General features: G+C 41.9%; 1 protein-coding gene across 3 annotated transcripts in view; it reads left to right on the top strand.

The window, feature by feature from the left end:
* The window catches only part of TBXAS1 (thromboxane A synthase 1), a 179,599-nt gene that overhangs the window by 28,200 nt on the left and 128,856 nt on the right, over nt 1-22,543 (top strand). For all 3 annotated transcript variants that reach the window (XM_032275635.1, XM_032275637.1, XM_032275636.1), the window contains exons 2-3: nt 8,945-9,038; nt 12,358-12,410. In XM_032275635.1, the coding sequence (XP_032131526.1) occupies nt 8,945-9,038; nt 12,358-12,410 (147 nt within the window). The remainder of the gene's footprint in view (nt 1-8,944; nt 9,039-12,357; nt 12,411-22,543) is intronic.

Here is a 22,543-nt window from a genome sequence, read left to right as displayed (position 1 = left end):
TTTATAGCTTTAAATGCATTCATTGAAAATAAGTGAGCTAAACTATTATCTTAAGAAGGTAAAAGGGCTGGGTGCGGTGGCTCACGCCTGTAATCCCAGCACTTTGGGAGCCCAAGGTGGGTGGATTACAAGGTCAGAAGTTTGGAGACCAGTCTGGCCAACACAGTGAAACCCCTTCTCTACTAAAAATACAAAAAATTAACCAAGCATGGTGGTGTGTGCCTGTAATCCCAGCTACTCAGGAGGCTGAGGCAGGAGAGCCATATGAACTTGGGAGATGCAAGTTGTGGTGAGCCAAGATCGCTTCATTGCAATTGTACTCCTACCTGGGTGACAGTGCAAGACTCCATCTCAAAAAAAAAAAAAAAAAGAAGCCAAAAGAAAATAACAACAAGAAAGAACAAAGACTCAACCCAAAGAAAATAGAAGGAAGTTCATGATCAAAATATGAGCATAAATCAATGAACTAAAAAATAACAAAAATCGGAAAAGATAAACAAAGAAAAAGTTGGTGCTTTGAAAATATAAATAAAATGGATAAACTTATAGCATGACTAATCAAGAACAACTTTTCCAGGCAAGCTAGGAGTAGAAGGAAGTATCTTCAGCCCAATAAAGAATATCTATCAAAACTCTAAAGCAAAACCTCACACTTAATTTTGAAACATTAGATGCATTCCTGCAGAGTCAGGAACAAAAAAAATGATGCTTACACGTCCTGCTTTTTTTTTTGGTACTTGAGAATTTAGCCAATGTAATAAGAAAAGAAAATGAGAAGTCAGACAAAAGGATTAGAAAGAAAGAGTACGGCCTGATATTATTTGCATAAAACATAATTGTCAGCATAGAAAAATCAAAGAAATCCCACATGTAAACCAATAGAACTAATAAGAAAGTTCAGAAGGATCATTGATTACAACACTGCCATTAAAAAAAGAAAGGTTCTCCTATTCCTGAGCAATACCAATAACAAATGTATGCAAATAGCAAAAAGATACTCTTCTGTGCACAAAATCATAAAATGTTACGAAGGACAGAGAGAATCAAATCAACAGAGATACAACACATTCATAGATGAGATGAATTGATGTTGTAATAATGTTGGTGTGTTCTAAATTAATTTGTAAATTTAATTCAATTCCAAAAAAATCCAAATAGCATTTTTCCATCAATTTAGACTAATTCTAAAATTAATACAAAAAGTAAGTTATAAAATATATTTTATGGTAAAAGGAATTTGAGGAAGAGAAAAAAGACAAAAAGAATAAAAAGAAGTAATATATTAAAAAGAGAAAAAAGTGTGTTTTAGAGTTATAATAATTAAAATAGCAAAGCATTGGCATAAGCTAGATAAATGGATCAGAATAGATCCAAGCCTCTCTACTACTGAGGAGCGCGATAGAAGTGACATCATAAATCAGCAGGAAAAAGGGAGCGGTGCAGGCGCAGCAGGCACACCTTCCCTTAGCTAATCCCTTAGAGAGATGTAGTCGGCTGTGGGGCAGGATTATTTTACCAGGGTCCCACTGAGATGCCCATTCTTTTGAGGCACCTGTCACTGTAGAACCTGGCTCAACACACCCTCTGATGATTGATTTGGCTTCTCAAGTACCTGGAAAGGAGATGCTCGGAGAAGGAGATGTCCGATTCTTATTGCTGGAAAAAAATACTCACCGTTATAAATTTGTAAATGAACAGTCTTGTTTGCAGGTTGTATTTTAGGAGATAACCCAGCTACTATTGACACGTGAGTGAGTGTGCATCAGATGACTTCCAGCCCTGAGGGCAAACTGAGAGGGAAGTCTTAAGGGAATGGAGTAGGGGCTGAACATGAGGATGAGGATGCCAAGATGGATGTGAGGTGCTGAAAGGGAAACTGAGAAGATCTCACGTGTAAAGTCTGTTTTGCACCATTTCCCCTCCTCCCACGAACATCTGCCTTGACGCATGATCTGAGCAATTTCTATCCTTACAGTTTCCCTTGTTGTGGGTGTGTGTGAGAAATGGGACAAGGATAAAAGGAATGGAATTTACAGTAAACTAACAAGGCTGTAGTTAGTTATTAGCGAAGTCAATGAAAACGATTCACATTCGTCCACTTATCTTTCTCTTCACACCCAGATGTGTGCGTGGAGTCAGCTTGCAGTCACCTATCAATGACTGCTCATTTTCCAACTAATTTTTTAATCAGTTAGTGTGGCACAATTCTCCCTGCCACCTAGATAAACCACACTGTGAGAATGACAGGGAAAATGGAAGGGAGGGAGGAAGGGAGGGAGGGAGGGAGGGAAGGAGGGATAGAAGAAAGAGGGAAAGGAAGGAAGAAGGGAGGGAGGGAGGAAAGAAAGGAAGAAGGAAGGAGGGAAGGAAGTTAGTTAATAATGTCAAAGTTGGGAAATATTTTTGAGAATGGAGAAGAAATGATAGGAAAAAGTATTTTTTCTCTCTAGTAAGGAAATAGATGCAGACATCAAAATACATTGATGTAGCTTTGGTGCAAAGGATACACTGACAGTAGGACTAGCAGGAACAAACTTTATGGAAAGCAATTAGATATTACATATCAGTGTTTGAAACAAGTGTCTCATGGATCTCGGGTCAGGAAAATTTTCATGCACAAAGTATGGGAAAGCCTTGATGCACAGAAATGCTAACGGTAGCAACATAACTCAAATTAGCTAAAATGTAGGAAACACTCTAAGTATTTGACAATAAGAATGGTTTTGTAAATCATATGTCTATAAGAGCACTATTAAGCAGCCATAAAAATGATATTCATAAAGGATTAGTAACATGGAGATACTTTAGCTTACGTTAAATGAAAAAAAGTAGAAATGTATAGAACTAGAAGTAGACGAATAGGCCAGGCACAGAGGCTCTTGCCTGTAATCATGGCAGTTTTGGAGACTGAGGCAGGCAGATCTCTTGAGCCCAGGGGTTTGAGACCAGTCAGGGCAATATAGTAAGACCATGTTTCTACAAAAAAAAAAAAAAAAAAATTAAAAAAAAAATAGCCACATGTGGTGGTGCACACCTGTAGTCCCAGCTACTTGGGAGGCTGAGGTGGGAAGATCATTTGAGTTGAGAGGTAGAGGCTACAGTGAGCTGAAATCACACCACCGCACTCCAGCCTGGGCAACAGAGTGAGACTGCTAAAAGAAAGAAAAAGAAAAAAAAAAAGAAATAGAGATATAGGAAAAATATATATAGAGAGAACGTAATAGCAAACACATAAAAAATACACAGAGAGAAAAACTGAGAGAATGACAACAGGAAGAGGGTAGGCTTTCTCCCTGATCTAGCTTTTGTGCCCAAAATAATGTGAAGCACTTCAAAACGTGTCTCTGGAAAGCTAGCAAACCTCACACTCTGCTTCCATTTCTTAACAAAACCTTTTGAAAAGACAACAGTTTGAGGCTCTGTTTTGAATAAAGCTTCCAATGTGGCCATGATGCTGAATGGAATTGCTGGGAAAGCCCATGAGAGCCATGAACATTGAAAGCATCAAGTAACCATGGCAAATGGCCTCTCTTCTCCAAAGTGCAGGACAGTGGGTTACCTGCTGCCACTGGGCTTCACCTGTTCTTGGAGCATCATGATTTTTACCCCTGGAGAAGTGTTGTTTGCCAAGCAAACCTTTCACCATTTCAGAGACATCGGCTGAAATCTTTGAAAGCAGTGCACCAAACAGGGATTCTTTGGTAGTGACAGTGAGGATGTCATAATCGAACAGAGGGGCTGCCTGTACCAGGTTGCACACTACAGGAGAAGCCACTTCCTGGAGACAGATGATTTATGTTTTCTTTTGCTCCAAGCCTCAATCAGTTTGACCATCTCCTTAATATGTGATTCATCAAAATATCCCCCAGTTTATCAGGAGTGGCTTCTTCGGCTCAACAATGGGCTGAAGCACCTGAGTTGAATCCATCAAGAGAAGGTTTTTGGCCGGGCGCAGTGGCTCACACCTGTAATCCCAGCACTTTGGGAGGCTGAGGCGGATGGATCACTTGAGGTCAGGAGTTCAAGACCAACCTGGCCAACATGGTGAAACCCTGTCTCTACTAAAAATACAAAAATTAGCCAGGTGTGGCGGTGAGTGCCTGTAATCTCAGCTACTTGGGAGGCTGAGGCAGGAGAATTGCTTGAGCCCAGGAGGAGGAGGAGGTTGCAGTGAGCTGAGGTTGCACCACTGCATTCCAGCCTGGGAGACAGAGTGAGACTCCACATCAAAAATAAATAATAAATAAATAAAGAAAAGACCTTTGTCTTGAGGAAGACAAAACACAGGAAAATTTGCAGCCTTTACAAATTGTACCTGATTTTGAAAATGATCGAATGGCTCAATTTATTTTGAGACTGGACAGCAAGTTGTACCACTGGCACTGCAGGATTTGTATCCTGTAGCATTTAATGACCTCTTTAGTTGTGAATATAAAACCAAAAGATGCTATCTGAAGTTATATATGCCTTCTGTTGTCGTTTTCCAACTTAAGTATCCTTGATGTAAACAATGACAGGTGTCCAAACCATAATTGTTGGATACATTTGCATCAATTCCCATCAAAGGAAAGCCACTGTAAACATCACAACATGGTGATCGCCTGATCATTGCGTATCACCTGCTTTACGCAGTAGTATCCTTGGCCACCTGCACTTTTTTAAATGGCACAAGACTTAATGACACAATTTGGCATAAAACGATTTTTTTTTTTTTGCAATACCATTTTTAAAGTAACAGGAAGAAATTTTAAAAAGTTTTTCGTTGACCCTCTAAGACTCATTTATAGGTAGCCCTAGTGTATCACTTACCTAAGGCTGCCATATCAAAGTACTGCAAACTGAGTGGCCGAAAACTCCAGAATTAATTACTTTATTTATTTATTTATTCTTTTTTTTTTTTTTTTTTTTGAGATAGAGTTTTGCCCTGTTGCCCAGGCTGGAGTGTAGTGGCACAAACATAGCTCAAACTCCTGGGCTCAAGTGACCCTCCCGTCCCAGCCTTTCAAGTAGCTGGGACTATAGGTGTGTGCCACCACACCCCGCTAATTTTTTTTTTTTTTTTTTTTTGAGACAGGATCTTACTTAATCATCCTGGCTAGAGTGCAGTGGTGCAGTCTTGGCTCACTGCAACTTCCACCTCCTGGGTTCAAGCGATTCTTGCACGCCAGACTCCTGAGTAGCTGGGACTACAAGTGTGCAACACCATGCCTGGTTAATTTTTGCATTTTTTTTTTTTTTTTTAGTAGAGGTGAGATTTTGCCATGTTGGACAGGCTGGTTTCGAACTCCTGACCTTAAGTGATCTGCTCGCCTCAGTTTCCCGAAGTGCTAGGATTACAGTCATGAGCCACCATGCCCAGGCTCACTTGGCTAATATTTTGATGCTTTGTAGAGGTGAGGGTCTTGCTGTGTTGCCCAGACTGGTCTCAAACTCCTGGGCTCAAGCACTGTCCTGCCTTGGCCTTCCAAAGTGCTAGTTTTATAGGCATGGGTCACCACACCCACACCACCAGAAATTTATTGTTTCCCAGTTCTGGGCCAGGAGCCTGAAACTGATGTGTCTACAGGGCTATGTTCCCTATGAAGTCTATAGGGGAGAATCCGTCCTTGCCCCTTTCTAGCTTCTAGTGGCTTGCTGATTATCTTTGACATACCTTGGCTTGCAGTGGCCTCACTGCACTCCCTGCTTTCATAGTCACTCGGCACTTTCCTGTGTATCTCTGTCTTTACATGGCCATCTCCTTGTAAGGACACCAGTCATATTGGATTGAAGGGCCCCGTACTTCAGTATGACTTTATTTTATGCATTTATTTTTTTGAGACAGAGTCTCACTCCGTCACCCAGGCTGGAGTGCAGTAGCGCAATCTTGGCTCACTGCAACGTCCTCCTCCCAGGTTCAAGAGATTCTTTTACTTCAGCCTCCTGAGTAGCTAGGATTACAGGTGTGCACCACCACACCTGGCTAATTCTTTGCATTTTTAGTAGAGATGGGGTTCCACCATGTTGGCCAGGCTGATCTCAAACTCCTGGCCTCAAGTGATCTGCCTGCCTTGATATCCCAAAGTGTTGGAATTACAGGTGTGAGCTACTGCTAATCAATTAAGACTCCATCTTAACTAATTACATTTGCAGTGACCCTATTTCCAAATAAGGTCACATTCTGAGATCCTGGAGGTTAGGACTTCAACTTATGTTTTTGGTGGTGATACAATTCAACCCATTACACCTGGGGCCCATGGATTGTGGATTAAGAACCTGCTGAGACAGTCAGAGGGCAGCATGGAGACCCTGAGACCAGAGGGTATGAAACAAGAGTGCAGAAAAGGAAGTGGTAGGGAGACAAATGGAACCCATTTTGCTATTTTTTTTTTTTTTTTTTTTTTTTGCAATACCATTGCAAACAAGACAGAGTTTCGCTCTTGTTACCCAGGCTGGAGTGCAATGGCGCAATCTCGGCTCACCGCAACCTCCGCTTCCTGGGTTCAGGCAATTCTCCTGCCTCAGCCTCCTGAGTAGCTGGGATTACAGGCACGTGCCACCATGCCCAGCTAATTTTTTGTAGTTTTAGTAGAGACGGGGTTTCACCATGTTGACCAGGATGGTCTCGATTTCTTGACCTCGTGATCCACCCGCCTCGGCCTCCCAAAGTGCTGGGATTACAGGCTTGAGCCACCGCGCCCGGCCCATTTTGCTATTTTGCCCATAAATTTGGTAGCAGTGATCTCTCCCTGCAGTTTTGGGTGTGGGGATTTGAGTGACTGATGGCAATAGTTGGTGAATTTCCACAGCTGAAGATACTCAAGTTCTAGATTTGAGTCGAGGCTACAAAGGGAAGTTTGTGGTTGTGTCCAGGACACTCTCTGCTGATGCTATTTGTTTGAAAATGTCTGAATTTTGTGCATAGACACACTAGCAGTCTTTTCATAAGTGGAGTTACATAATTAGGCATGGACTTGCATAATAATTAGCATGTATAATTAGGCACAGGCTTCTTGTCCTTTAGACAATCAAGACATCTAATTACAAAATTAAGATGTAATTATGTGGTCCAAGGTCTACATCTTTTTTCCTACCCATTAGAGATTACATTTAGAAAATAATTCCAAAAAAACTGATGAAGAAATGAATGTAGACGTCGATTTGAGGATGTTAAAGAAAGTGTTAAGGGCTGGTAAGTTTCCTTTGGTCTTTCCTCTCAGTTGTCAGGGGAATTATTTAAAACATTATAGTCCACTTGAAAGAATAACTTTTACCAACTGTGCTGTCGACCTTCGGTACTCACACTAATGAAGAGGAGTGTTGGTATGACTAATCCGTGCCATTCACGCCTGGCTCTTGAGTGTGGTTTGTAATCACACTTGAACATGGACCTAAATGTGATGTACTGGGAATTCATTCAAACCTATTAATGCAGCCATGCGGTGGAAATCTTAGGACAGCTTGGGATAGAGGACATCCTGCCTTCCCATTCTGCCCTCGTTCTCCCCTGTGACCACTTTAAAAATCAACCCATTGGCCAGGCATAGGGGCTTATGCCTTTAGTCCCAGCACTTTGGGAGGCCAAGGCAGGAGGATTGCTTGAGGCCAGGAGTTAAGACCAGCCTAGGCAACATAGTGAGACCCTGTCTCTACAAAAAATCTGAAATACTTGTTGGGAATGGTGGCACATACCTGTTGTCCCAGCTACTTGAGAGGCTGAGGCAGGGAATCACTTGAGCCCAGTAGTTTGAGGCTGCATTGAGCCTCCATTGCACTCCAGCCTGGACGACAGAGAGACCCTGTCTCTAAATAAATAAATAACACATTGCTCAGAATAATGCAAACCAGCACCTAAGCTGTGTTGTCCTTTCCCTGGATATTTGAGTATTTTTATTTTAAATGCTCCTTATTGACTGCAGGTGGGAAAGATCAAAGACTATAGCAAATACTCTGTCCTTCGAAAAAGAGCGATTCTTATAGCAGTAATTGTTTGAATTCCAATACACAGAGAAAGCTAGATTGTAGTGATATTCACCATGTTTTTCCTTGCCCTTAAATTGTGATTTGGCTGATCTCTGCGTGATGCTAAACAACCAGTTTGACTCATTAATTTTGCTGAATTAACTGAACTTTTGACCTAATTGGCTGCTGGTTAGGGATCAGAGCCATATGTGCAGGTTTTTCTAAGCCAGTTCTGACTTTAACTGTGTTATCCCTCTGTTCCTATAAACTGTTGAAATACCCGAATAATTCCAATGTTTTGACAGCCACACTGCACTTCTCAGACTGCCGCTTTCTCCTGGAAAGTGGCACAGAAATCTGTCGGACCACGCTTCCTGATTTTTGGTTAAGAAAATATGCTTCCCATATGGTTGCAAGCCGAGAAAACAAAGACTTAAAGAGGTTGTAAGCATTTGGTGATAGGTCTCCTCCTCATGGCGCCTTCCCTCCGTTCCTATTTTTTATATTCTCTATAAGGCCAGGGAATGTGGTGAATGACAAATTGTGTGTGTGGCAGGGAGGGGTCAGTCTTGACCATGAAAATACACACATTTGCACAGGGAGCTTTTGCCATTGTTGGTTTTTTTTACCTTGCCTTCTGAGCAATTGCTCATGATAGACATAGAGGCAAAGGAAAGGAACTGGGGAGAGGGGCGTTTTAAAAACCATTTATTAACACGAATTCTAGGTCAGAGAAGGGCAGTTGGACTACATCATTCCTAAGGCATCTCCAACTCACAGGTTTTGGGATACCTTGATCTCCAGCCGGTCACTCAACAGGAGGTATTTACTGGATTCCTACTCAACTCTAGGCCTCTGATTTTTCAGTTCTTAGATATGTTGACTGGAAACCTATTATTTTGCCTTTACTTCCAGAGAACTCGGTAACTCCAGTTCCTAATAGAGCCTAAAGCATGAATGCAACTTTTATTTCTCAGCTTTTGAAATCTGCTTTTCCCTCCAGGTACTCCACGTCAGCGTTCTCAAGACTGGAGAAGTTAGGCATCAGACATCCCAAGCCTTCTCCTTTTATTGGAAACTTGATGTTTTTCCGCCAGGTAAGGGCTATCTTCCATTGGCTTCCATCATAAAATATACTGAGGGCCAGGCATGGTGGCTCATGCCTGTAATCCCAGCACTTTCGGAGGCTGAGGTGTGTGGATCACCTGAGGTCGGGAGTTCGAGACCAGCTTGACCAACATGATGAAATCCTGTCTCTACTAACTACAAAAAATTATCTGGGCATCAATCCCAGCTACTTGGGAGGCCAAGGCAGGAGAATCGCTTGAACCCCAGAGGTGGAGGTTGCAGTGAACTGAGATTGTGCCATTGCACTCCAGCCTGGGCAACAAGAGTGAAACTCTCTCAAAAAATAAAAAAAAATAAATAAATAAAACATGCTGAGCCTGAGACAGGCTTTCTGCATGAAACATTGCTCTTGTCCAGGTCCCCACATCTCGAGTGGTAAAGGTGTTCTGTGATGCCACGAACCCTCCTCTCCTTATATAAATTTTTATGTGATGTCAAGAATCTGTCTCTTATCACTATCAATATGTTTTGAGTCCTGTCATCCATTCACTTACCCATTTCCCCCAAACCCCATTTATTGTGTGTCTAAATACACCAGACCCTAGAGTGTAGAAGAGGCTACTTGTGCCCTCAAGTACACCGTCAAATGATGACATGCAACACCAGATGAGATATACCCTAGCACTAGACAGGGTGGTATGGACGGTAGCTGTGGTCTCCCGTCAGAGGAGAGGATCATCTGTCAGGGCCAGAATTATCCTAGGAAATTCCTGAAGAAGGAGGTCCTTCAGGGGCTGTGGACATAGAGATGAGGACACACACACCAGGTGGGCGGCACCATGTGAGTTAGTGCACCAAGGTGAGAATGACGGCACAGGTTGACCAGCAGCCTGGACTGGCTAGAAGCCAAGGATTAGGGTGCTTGGGGCAATGTAGTTGGGTGAGAGAAAGGGGGACTAGATGCTTACAGGCTAGAAAGGCAAGTGAAGAACTATTTGTGTGCTACCATTTTTGCGAAGGAGAGGGACGCTGGAATGGAACAATACTCTGCAAGGGAGAAGAATCTCGGTCTAGCATTTTGTCCTATATGTTTCAAACGTGTTGATTTTAATTAAAGTTTAACTTGAATGGCTCATGATGATTCAGAATTTGTGATAATTTCAATAGAAGAATCTAGGTTAGGGTTGTAGAGCCAAGCTGTTGCTGAAGTCTGGGGTGAAGCCATGATGGCTCGGTCTAGGTGGATGAGAGTGAAGAGAGATGGATAATTGGAAGCAAAATTAGGAACTCTTGGGACAAATGAGTGTAGAGAATTCAAGGCAAAGTGAGTCAAACATGAGTCTGAGCTTTGAGCCGGGGAAACGGGGATCATGGCCATGGGTTGACAGAATAAAAGGTTGGGCAGGGGAGTGGTTCAGGGAGATGCCAAGTTTTATTTTAAGTCTGTTGCCTGGGATTTGCCAGAGTGACATGCCAGTGGAAATGGCCCGCAGACATTTGTAGATATAGGTCAGGACTTCATAATCTATGGTTATTTTTCTCACATTGGGTTTTCTCAGAAGCCACATGGCTTATTCTGCTAAGTCACGAGGACACTGACTCCAGACCCAACACCAGGAGCCAGCAGACCCTGCATGGGAAGAATCACCAAGCCAAACAAAGACAGGAAGACTAAATAGGGGACGATCCTGATAATGTCCCTTCGACATCTCTAGAATTCCCCCATCTCTACCTCCGGAAAGGCTGGCCCTTGGCACTCGATAGAAAAGCAAGCTGCTCTTTCTGTCCTTTTATGCCTCCTCCTTCTCAATTACTTCTTTTCCATTCCTTCCCCTGTCCATCTCCTTTTCCATGATTTGTGGCTGTTGTTTCTGTCTTCCTAGCATTTTTAAACACCTTCTTCTCTCCTCTCTCTCTCTCTGGGGTGGGCAGTTCACAACTTTCAAGCTCACAAACAACCTCAATGAGGCTTCCAGTGAGCCCCTTGAAACAAGTGTGAAGAAATTTAAAAGTGTCAAGATAGAACAACAGACCAGATCGAAAAGCTAAAGAAAATACATTTCACACATTTCTGGGCGGAAATGATCTGTTGTATTCCGTGGAGTAATTAATTTGGTATTAACATTCCGAGATGTGAGGAGAACGCTGTGCCCGCCTCTGGAGAGCCTCCACATACATACACTCCTTTGCAGCCCGCCATCCTCACAGCTACAGGCCCTGCCAAGTTCTTTCTAGAACATAGTAATTTTGGTGACTATTTTTATATGCGTATATGCTTTCCTTGATGTATGGCAAGCTTACGCTGCAGAATTCAGAAGATTGAGTGAGAAAGGCACGTGTTTCCATGCAGGACATTCATACTTCATGTGAATTCACACCCCCAGCTCTCCACCTTCATTCCGCCCCCATACTCCATTCTCACAATGTAAATCTACCATTTGCCACCCCCAACCCCCACCCCAACTCATGAGTATTTTCAGGTCTAGTCCCTTCCCACCACACAATGGGCCTAGCATATTCCACCCCTCCTTCAGCCCAGGTACACTGCTTTCCCATTATAAAATGTGTCTAGTCAGGCACAGTGGCTCACACCCGTAATCCCAGCACTTTGGGAGGCCGAGGCAGGCAGATGACCTGAGGTCAGGAGTTTCAGACCAGCCTGGCCAACATGGTGAAACCCTGTCTCTATTAAAATACAAAAATTAGCTGGCATGGTGGCACGTGCCTGTAATCCCAGCTACCTGGGAAGCTGAAGCTGGAGAATCGCTTGAACCCGGGAGGTGGAGATTGCAGTGAACCGAGATTGCGCTGCTGCACTCCAGCCTGGGTGGCAGAGCAAGACTCTGTCTCAACAACAACAAAAAAGTGGCTAGCATTTTGTTCTATATGTTTCAAACATGTTGATTTTAATTCAAGTTTAACTTGAATGGATCTTGATAATTCAGAATTTGTGGTAATTTTGATAGACTCAGTAGAAGTTACATATAGTGGCAGTATAAAGGGGCTTGGCCCTATGATAGTGCTAAATCAAATTTCAGAGGGCAGTGTTAGAGTTGAGAAAGCAAACTTTTTGAATATTTTAGCAGCAAGGATACATAAGTAGTTTAAGAACTGGTGAGCTCTTCTGTCCATTACAGCAGGGATGCCCAAGACTTTTACATGGTAATATTTTTTTATAGTCATTTGTTTATTCCAGTATTCCAAAGTACTTGAAAGCAATATAACTTCCCTTCTTTTTTATTGTTTCTGTAATTGTGTTCTTGCTGTTCCAGATTTTTTTCTGAATAAGTTTGAATAATTGGAATTTTGCTTAATCTTATTCTTACTGTAGTGCTGTGTTTCCTTCAGGGTTTTTGGGAAAGCCAAATGGAGCTCAGAAAACTGTACGGACCTCTGTGTGGGTAAGAAGGAAACTCAACATTTCTCTTATATATGATATTTCGATTTTTATGTGTTGAACTGATATGGAAGAAGTGCCAAGATTAGGAATGTTGCATGTGTTTCTGTTTTTCGAAGGGCCCACAAAGAGGGTGTCCTGCAGTGCAAACAAGGCTTCTAGAGGAGACCCTGGGGCTGCCCCAGGGGGAACTGTGCTGGCCTGAAAGAGTACCACCTTCCAGGCTTTGCAGCCTTGCTGGGCTGTGCACATCATCAGGTCCTGTTGCTGTGGTGAGGGATGTCACCATGGGATGTGGTGGCCCTCTTGCCTCAGAGCACAAACTGTCCAATATGCCTTGACAGTGCATTGCAGGTCTTACCCCATGAGCATATCTGAACCTTATCAGATTCGGGTCCTTCAGCCCATGGGGAGAGTGTGCTGCCAGCAGCATGACCATGTAATTTATCACCCAGTCCAGTTCCCCTTTGAAAGTGACAGGAAGTGCTATTAATAATTACCCCAGGATGACCGTGTCAACTATCCCAGATACGCTGGGGCAGAGGGTCACCTTAGTTCTTGGCTGTGTAAAGTAATATCGCCCTTCTCTTTATTTTTCCTGAATTTCCCTTTTTTTGCTCTTTTCTTTCTAAAATTCCAGATTCTGGTGAGCAAACCCATGTTCAGACCACTTACTCTATTCAAGATTTAACAGGCTTGAATTGTATTGATTCTCAACATGTGTCTTTCCACACTGGAGTCCTAATCATTTTAGTCGGTTTTCACACAGCTTCTCTTCAGCCACTGGGTGATTTTTTGGCAGCTTTCCCTAGACCTCTGGGTCAGTGATCGCTTTTCTAGGTGCATTAAAGCTCTCTTGTGTTGCGGATATACATCCCAATGGGCTCCAGTGATTTGGGAGTCCTCTTTCCATAGGATTCATGACGTCTGGTCTCCTGATACCCATTTTGGAAAGGGATTGGCTTGTCGTCTTTGTGGAAATGGCCCCACTTAAGAGGCCCATGGTTTTGGTCAAGTTATTCTACCTTTGGTTTGCTATGTGGCCCTGAAGAAGTAATAAATTAAGATGTTAAGATGTTCTCTGTATTACTCATTGCTGCATAATAGACTACCCCAAAACTCAGTGACATAAACAACAATTTATCATTTATCATGTGTCTAAGGGTTGGCTGAAGTTGGCTGGCCTAAGCCACACTTGGCTGGATGGCCCTGCTGTACTTCTGAATGTATCTGCTGGGGAGGGTCTCAACTGGGGCACCAAGTCTCTGCTTGTCTCTCATTCTCCTCGGAACTATAAGGAGAATGGCAGGTTCTTGTTGTAAAGGCAAAAACTCAGGAGAGCAAGCCTGATGGTGCCAGAAAGTTATACATTTCTGCTGCATCATGTCAGCTTATACCCTATTGGTCAAACCAAGTCATATGGCCAAACCCAGGATGTGAGCAGGAGGACACGTGGCCACTTTGAGGCCAAAGCAAAACACCTTGCCCAGCCTGACACTGATGGAGCAGGGAGGTGTACTCCTCGGATGGATGAGTGGGGAGGCCGGGCCTATCGTTAAATAACAAGCAACCTACTTCACTCCCTAAAATCTCTTTTAGCTTGGCCTTCACTTACTTTTTCATTTTTATTTTTCAGTGCATAGCTTCTTGTTTTAAGCATGATAGGCACTCGATAAAGGCTCAAGAGATTGACCTATCCACCTTTCTCTTACCCTTGTGTGGTTCTGTTGTTTTTTTTTTTCTGAGATGGAGTCTTGCTCTGTTGCCCAGGCTGGAGTGCAGTGGGACGATCTTGGCTTACTGCAACCTCTGCCTCCTGAGCTCAAACAATGTTCCTGCCTCAGCCTCCTGGGTAGCTCAGATTACAGGTGCCTGCCAGCATGCCTGGCTAATTTTTGTATTTTTAGTAGAGACAGGGTTTTGCCATGTTAGCCAGGCTAGACTCAAACTCCTGACCTCAAGTGATCTGCCCATCTTGGCTCCCAAAGTGCTGGGTTTACAGGCATCAGCCGCCACACCCGGCCTATTGCTTTTTAAAGGTTCTCATTCCAGCTCTTTCTTTCTGACAATCTCATTCTGTAGCTGACTTGGCAATGACTTGGAGACTGTCTCATATGCTTCTGAGACACAGCACTGACTCAGAATGACGGTGCCTTCACCAGAATCAGAAAAAGTCCTGACTGAGTTTGAATTCTAGGAACCACTTTACTTCAGTGTTTCTTGTACAGATTTCCAAAGTAGAGACTTCGGGTATTTTAAAATAATTTTTAAATGTCAGATGAATAGTTTTTTTAGAGCACTGTATGAACTAGTTTGTGTGTGTGTGTGTGTGTGTGTGTGTGTGTGTGTGTGTGTGTGTGAAAGGAGAGAGAATGAGAAAGAAAGAGAGAAAATGACAGAAACAGAGAGAGAAGGAGAAAGAGAGGTGGAGAGAATTAGTTTCCTTGACAACAGCATATCCAATCAACTTTTTCCTCCAACTTTAACTAAGTTAACACAATTTGTCCTTTTCATTTCAAGAAAACCTAAATCATAGAGAATGATTTCAAATGAGGTTATAGAGATCAAAATTGCAGTATCATCTTCATTCTTTGTTCCCACTTCTAGTGAAAAGGAAAAAAGAGAGGTGATGGCATAATTTCTTCCTATAAAGCTATCAACCTTTTTCCTTTGTCAAAAGAAAGATGAGCCATAAAATGCTGACTTCTTTTTAAATGTGTCTACTCCCAGATTTAGAGGCAATATGGTGGCGAGGTAAAAATGAAAGGGTTGAACCAATCTAAACCTAAGATCTTTTCTAACTCTAAATGTTATTTTCTTACTGCTTAAATTTTAGCAAGATAGTTTCCCTGATTGAGAATGCTCTGTGCTCAGTGAACAACGAAGACTCTTCTTGCAGAGAACAATTTGATTTAAATTACATTAGCTTTTGGACTACTTCTATTAGGAAATATAATCAACCCAGCTTGGTCCTCTTAAAAATTGTAATAATAGATTGATTCATCATTTGACAAGTGAAACCCCACATTCTACGCTGTTGATGCCATGTAGAGATGCATCGGGCCTTTAGATGACAGCTTGGCACTGAATGTTGGGAGAAAAATGGGCAGGGCGGATCTCCTCACTGCTCTAGACTGGAAAGCCAAATGTGATGGCAATGCATACTTATCTGATTGTCACCCTAGCAACTCAGAGTTTGGGGCTCAAAACTGGAAATTGACCCCTTACCCCATTTCCCTCCCACTTCTTGCTATGGGGACAGTAGGGCTGGAGGAGGTTTCCATCAAGATAGGTTGACAACATCAAGGTTTATCATTATCACCACCACTCCCACCAGCACCACCAGTACCACCACCATCATTGAGAACAAAATATCTTCACCAAGTGTCTACTTACATAGCCTGCTTGCCAGGTTCTGTGTCTCTGCCTTCTTTGAACTTGACTATAAAGCAGGAGGACTGGAGATACCTATGCAGCTATTAGTTGTGGTATAAAGAACTCTCCTGCATTGCACAGCAGACTGGCCACGTAACACAAGGAAGGCAAGGCTTTATTGCTTTGGCTAACCATCATCAATTAATGATTACTTGTTACCTCCTTCAGGCTGAGAATGTGCCCAAGTTAGATTTATATTCCTTTCCAAACTCTGTAAGAACAGAATCAACATAATTATCATACATTGGTGATTGAGTATGGTTTATATTCAATATATACCAATATTGAATATAAACATATATTGATATATATTGAGTTTAAACATATATATTGATATATACTCAATATATCCTGTTTGAATAGAGATTATATCCCCTCTAATTTGTAGCTGGACTTTGTAACCCAGTAGATGACAAGCCTTTATTATGTTATTACTATTAATTACTTATAGTTAAGTAAGAATAACTATGTACACAGCACCCTAAGTTCAGGTCATTAGCAACTCCTAAAGACCCCCATTCAAAACGGCTTTTCCCTTTATCTCATTGTTTTGCTTTTGTTTTTGTTTTTGAGACAGAATCTTGCTCTGTAATACAGGCTGGAGTGCAGTGGCACAATCTCAGCTCACTGCAACCTCCACCTCCCAGGTTCAAGTTACTCTCTGGTGCCTCAGCCACCTGAATTGCTGGGATTACAGGCATGTGCCACCATGCCCAGCTAATTTTTGTATTTTTGGTAGAGACAGGGTTTCACCATGTTGGCCAGACTGAACTCAAACTCCTGACCTCAAGTGATCCGCCCGCCTCGACCTCCCAAAGTGCTGGAATTACAGGCCTGCGTCACCATGCCCAGCCTATCTAATTGTCTTTTAAATGCTTGCTCTAAAGTTCTACTTTTCGTTAGCCTCATCCCCATTTCTTCTTTCCTCCACATCACTTTGGTGTTGATCTTGGCTCCCTCTCGTTGAGCTTGACTTTCATACTTCCTGGCATCCATCACCTGTGCCAGGAAGTGCTACTTTTGGTAAGTGGCTCCTGCATCCCTGGATCCCTTCATGAAGCCGGCCTTGTTGCAAAACCTCATATACTCCCATTACAGCAGCAAGTTGTAGGTAGGTAAGTGTGAACCTTGTGCATAATTCATAAAGTACAAAGGAGTATAAGAAGAGAGTACTCTTGCTCCCACCCTGGGGCCCAGCTGCTCCTTCACAGAAGCAACCTCTGTTAAAAATTTCTTTATAGTCAAATGGATCATATATGATACATGCTGTTCTTTACCTTGCTTTGTTCATTAATGGTATTTGGGAAATTGTCCCATTTTGATCCATTCATTCTTGTTAAATTATATAGTATTTTTAAAGGATTTCCTTGTATGAATGTATCCTAATTTTAAAAACAAGTTCTCAGTTGACAAATATCTCTTACTTTTACAGACACCATTGCAGTGAAGATTTTCATATACACATTGTTGATGTCTGGGATAAGTATGTAAGATAAATTCCTAGAAATGGAATTAATAGGCCAAAGATGGTCTACCTTTTTAGATTTGATAAATAGGACTAAATTTCTCTCTCTAGGGATTATATCAGTTTAGACTCCCATAAATATGCGTATGTTCCTCCCCTGCTTGTCATTAAAATGTGTGGTTACAATTTTAAGTCTTTACCATTTGATGGTATATTGCTGCAGTTTCAATGTGCATTTCTCTAATTATGAGCAAGTTTAAGCATCTTTTCATATGTTTACAATCCAATGTATTTTGTTTTCTGAGGGATCCTTTGCTACTTCTCTGTTGGGTTATTGATCTTCTCCCACTTTACTTGTAGAAGCTCTTTGCATATTAAAGAAAGTAGCCCTTTATATACCTTAAATATTTTCTCCTTTTTATTATTGTCTTTGACTTTGAGTATCATATATTTCTTCCAATCAGAAAGCATTTGTTTTTGTGTTGTTGACTTTCATTGATTTTACCAGTGTCTACATTTTCTATCTTACTCAGAAAGGTTTTCTCCATCAAGCATATTTTTTCATAAACTTTCATTTTCCTATGTTTTTAAATTTTATTTTTAAATGTAGAATATTTGATATATCAGGAGTTTATTTGAAAGATGGAGTTAGGGACACACTCTTTTTTTCACAGTAATTCATCCTTTTCCAATTGATTTGAAATGTCCCTTTTGTCGTTTATTAATTCTTAGATGTATTTCTGACTTTTCTGTTCTGTTGTACTGGTCCATCACAAGCCAGGGCTGCACTGAATATCCTCATTCGGATGTCACGTGTGTAACTTCTTGTGCCTAGCTGCAGTAGGGTGTTCTAAGAACATCTTTGCAAGTATCAAAGCCTGGAAAAATCTATCTCCCAGGGAACCTTAGGTCCCATACTGGAAAAAAAAATCAATTTAGCAAATAAATAAGCCTTTGGTATAAAGGGCCTGACACGTAGCTTCAAAGTTCACAGGAGGGGGAAGTGTCTCATATGCCTCCAGGTTGGAGGTTTTTAGCACCATTTTTAAAATTTAATTAGCTAGCATGCATGAACTAATAGTGCCTTGTCACAGGCAGTGAAGAAGTTGAGAACTTCGGGATACATAAGGAAAAGCATGTGGCATCAGCAATGAAAATAACAAGGTCGTTTCAACACTTTTTAAAGCTCAGCTTCCATGGCGCCATCCATTAGGAGAGTTTGTGTTTTGGAAGTGACTAAGGTGTGAACACTTTTCGTGTCATTGCTCTTAACCGTCATGTTTATGTACTATTTAGATGGGGTTGAAGAGCAGCATAGAGATGGTTTACTTTAATACAGGCAGATGGCTATGTCATCAACTGTGGGAGATTTCCTGGCCTACCGCCATGGACCAAGAACCACGGGAATTGAAGGGCTCTGAAAGACTCACCTGTTGGACATGCTTGTTCTCTGACGTAGAAAATATAAGACATCTGAATACACTGGGCTTGAAAATGTGGCTGAAGATAGGGTAGGGTGGAAACTATTGCTGATTTGTCCAAGAAAAGGCGAGTGTTTAGACTCATATTGGGCAGCTGGCACATGGAAATGGTACTTGTTTTTAAACTGAACTGAGCTCAGTAGAATCGTAGATGTTGAAGAATGGTGGTAACTAAGCCATCCTTACAGAAGAGCTTCCCAGACATTGATGCTAAGGAGTCAAACTTTGGGTTTTTGCTGCTGATATAAAGTGCAAGCCTCAGCATGAGACTCATTTGCTAAATGTTTGACCTAAACATATGGCTCAATTCTAAGAGGAATTGATGAAAATGAAAATATACTATGATCATTGAGAAAACACAATACCCTTGAAACAGTGGAATTAAGCACAGATGTCCTAAATCATCCTCACATCACTGGCCGTGAGGCCAAACTATGGGCAGTATTTGGGTTCCCTAGCTTGGTGAAAGCTGGCTTTCGTGAAAGCTTTGAAAGTAAAGCTTTGCAGTTCCCGATAATGTGAGTCTGAAAGCAAAATTCATGTGAGACCATTATGATGGTCTGTATGCCGTAATTATTGAGCATCATTCAGTGAGGGAAATACCAATATTCTCACTGGTCAAAATAGCTTACTCATGAATACGGTGCCTGTAAGAGCACATTTTTAAATGATTGGAATTCACTAAACTGCATTATTGCATTTTAGGGGACCATTATTCTCTAAAAGTGAATGCCCTGACATAGCATGTTGATGTTTTAGGAGGCCTTTGAAAGTAAGAAGAAAGTTGTCCACAGGACAACTATCGCCAAGCCAAGCACACTGCCCTATAGGTGGAATTATCAAAGGAACAATCGCCCACAGATAAATAAGTGACTTAGACCAAAAAGAGACAGGAATTTGATTTGAGTCCCACTTTTCTTGAATAAACCATTGATAGACTCTTCATCCTTCCCTGCCACCAGCGTGTCTCATTATACCAAATAGTGTATTACTACGAAGTTTCCGTGCTTTCTTACGATTTAAGATCACCTTCTTTGCTAGTCTTGCTCCAAAGACCCTTCTGAAGTTTACCCAATTTTCTGGACTTCTGACTCTTCTTTCTGCGCATTTATTTTCTACCACTTCATTTCCCCCCAACCTCTTTCTGTAACAGCATATGGGTGATGGTTGCTGCATATTTTAAAGACTACAGCTGTCTAAGTCTTTGTGACCTACTCTCATAAAGATCAAGAGCCTATATTAATTCCCTCTTCTTTGGGTAGAAACATCCAACAGGGCATGTAGCTTACAATAGAAATCTGTGGTTAAAATCCCAGCTTCAACTTTCTTTCTCTCTACTGCTTGTTAACTAAATGGATTTAGGCTAACCACGTCCCCTCTCCAGCTTTAGTTCCCTTCGATGTAAAATGTGGGATTTGGTCTAAGTTGGTGACTGACACTTTGTTTAATCATGAGCCTCAGTAAATAAGATATTAATGACATTGTTGTCTAAGACACACACAGACACTTGAAATAAAAGTTTTCCAGAAGAATACCTTATTCACTCTATAAGAACCACTTTCATCTATTCTATTATATTGTATTCTAGTCATAAAAAATAAAACATTTACAAGCTGGTCACAGCCCATTAAATTTATTTCATGACCACTAGTGAGTCAAAATCAGCAATTTGAGAAGCAAGGGTCCAGAAAATATCTGAAGTCCTTTCCAGTTCTAAACTGGATGACTGCAAGACAGTGACACAACCCCTATCAGTGTGCATCAGAAGATCGTTGCAGGCCCTTGTGTTTGCCTCTTTGTGGTTTAAGATTCTGAGAAACCTCTGACAAAATCATTAAAAGCCCACTTAGTTGGCAGCTGAAGTCGAATTCCAGCAGAAGCACTCCTCCTGCAGAGACCAGGCTCCCGTACCTGACTGTCGACGCAGGCTGGCCACCTCCCGCCCAGTGGCACCTTCTTATTCTTTCAAATCACAAGTTCAACTATTATTGAAGTTATTTCCAAGCCTTTACCCAGAATCATGCTAAGAAGCTAACACAAATGTTTTAATTGACCATTTAAAACATCTCTCGGTAAGATTTTTGCATTGGGTGTAAATATCTAAGTAATTCAGCGGATATCCTCTCTCAGGTAGGTGTGGCCAGCTGATTACTTATTCCCAGGAAGTTGGAGCAGCAGGAGGTAATGGCCTGGAAACTGGAGGTAATCCCATTTGCCAGGGTAGGCTAGCTATGGAAAACAGACCAGGCTGTAGGTACCGAGAGAGCAGCTTCCTGCTACTTCCTGCTGTGGGTGAAGGGCAGCGTTTAAAGGGTAAGACAGTGCTCTCCATTCCAGCAAACACTGGCCACAGTGGACAGTTCAGGAAAGAGCTGTGCACCAGGAACGTGCCAGCTGGACAGTAGTCAGGTGTCCAGTAAAGCAGCGATGAGCAGGCTGTCAGTAGACATCAGGGCCCCACTAGTGGGTGGTTCAGGAACCTGAGAAGCCCCCTGGCCCTGAGAAAGGAGTCTAGGTGGTACAGCAGGGTTTCACGGGGGGAGGGGTCTTGGAACGAATCAGGGATTGACACTCAGCTCTAAGACTTACAGCATCATGTGAGGCCCAGGACTCGTAAGCCAGACCTAATCTCCGATGTCAGTCAGGGAACAAAGGTCCATTGTGGTTGGAACAGATCCATGCCAAGAGGCTGAGTCTCACGACGTGCAGCTGGAGGTTGTTCCTGCTTCTCGGACCAAGGCCGGGCCTGCAGGTGAGGGACGGAGCACCCGGCTGAAAAGGAGAGAGGACTGCAGCAGCTGGAGGATCAGCCACAGATTTTCTGTTTTGCATTCCTTGATATTCATATCCAAAATATACCAAGGAGAGCTGTATATCACGTTCAAGGTGGAAGAGAACTAACTCATTCCTCATCAGCAGCTATCAAATATGGCATCAATACCTTCTTTATCCGCTAAGTGACAGTTCTGCACAGATGTGTTCCCAATCAACAGAAGGCCTCAATGAAAGTTGCATAAAAAAATCTATTTTGACCTAATACCTTCAAATAATAAATTCCATATTTAATTGAAGTGTACCTGCAACAATTCCAAGTTGTTCAACCCAAAATGCATGATAGAGTTATGTAAAAGAGTCATGAATCACTGTGACATTTGTCAAGGCATTCTCCCATCTGGAAGTAGGTCCAGAAAGCACATGGCTTTATGCACATATCTTTTGTCAAGAACTTTGTACAGATAGTCTCAAAACGTGCACACATTAACCCCACTCTTATGGCTCTCCACTCTGATTGAGAATGTGAATAGCATTCCTATTCTATCTAAAAAGAAGAATGACAAGCCGTCTTTGATTTTGTAATCTAAAAGAAATTATTACTAAACTCGAAGAAGCAATGAGTTCCCAATTCACTTAGAGCTCCAAGTTCCTCTTTCATCACTATTTCGTGAGCAGAGAAACTCTTTCCAAACAAGTTCTTAGAAATCCTTGCAGGATTAAAAACCAGTTCTAAATCTTGTTACTCACATAGGGCAAAAGGTAAAGGAATCTAAGTGTCTAAAACCAAATTAACTCCAGATACTAGTGTGAACTTTCCAACAAAAAAAGTCGTACACCACCACCACACACACGTTTGAAATTCTACTACATTGAGAATGCTTGATGTTCGCCTTTACATTGGAACATATTCTCCTTCCTTCCTTAGGATTTTTAAATCTTTTAAAGTTTGGATTGTTTACTATGCATTCCAGTTATTCCTCA

This window comes from Sapajus apella, unplaced genomic scaffold (genome assembly GCF_009761245.1).
Source record: "Sapajus apella isolate SASKATOON/1434 unplaced genomic scaffold, GSC_monkey_1.0 scaffold7, whole genome shotgun sequence".
NCBI classification, from domain to species: Eukaryota; Metazoa; Chordata; class Mammalia; order Primates; family Cebidae; genus Sapajus; species Sapajus apella.
Note: the sequence above shows the minus strand (reverse complement) of the source record. Positions and strands in the feature narration are given on the sequence as shown.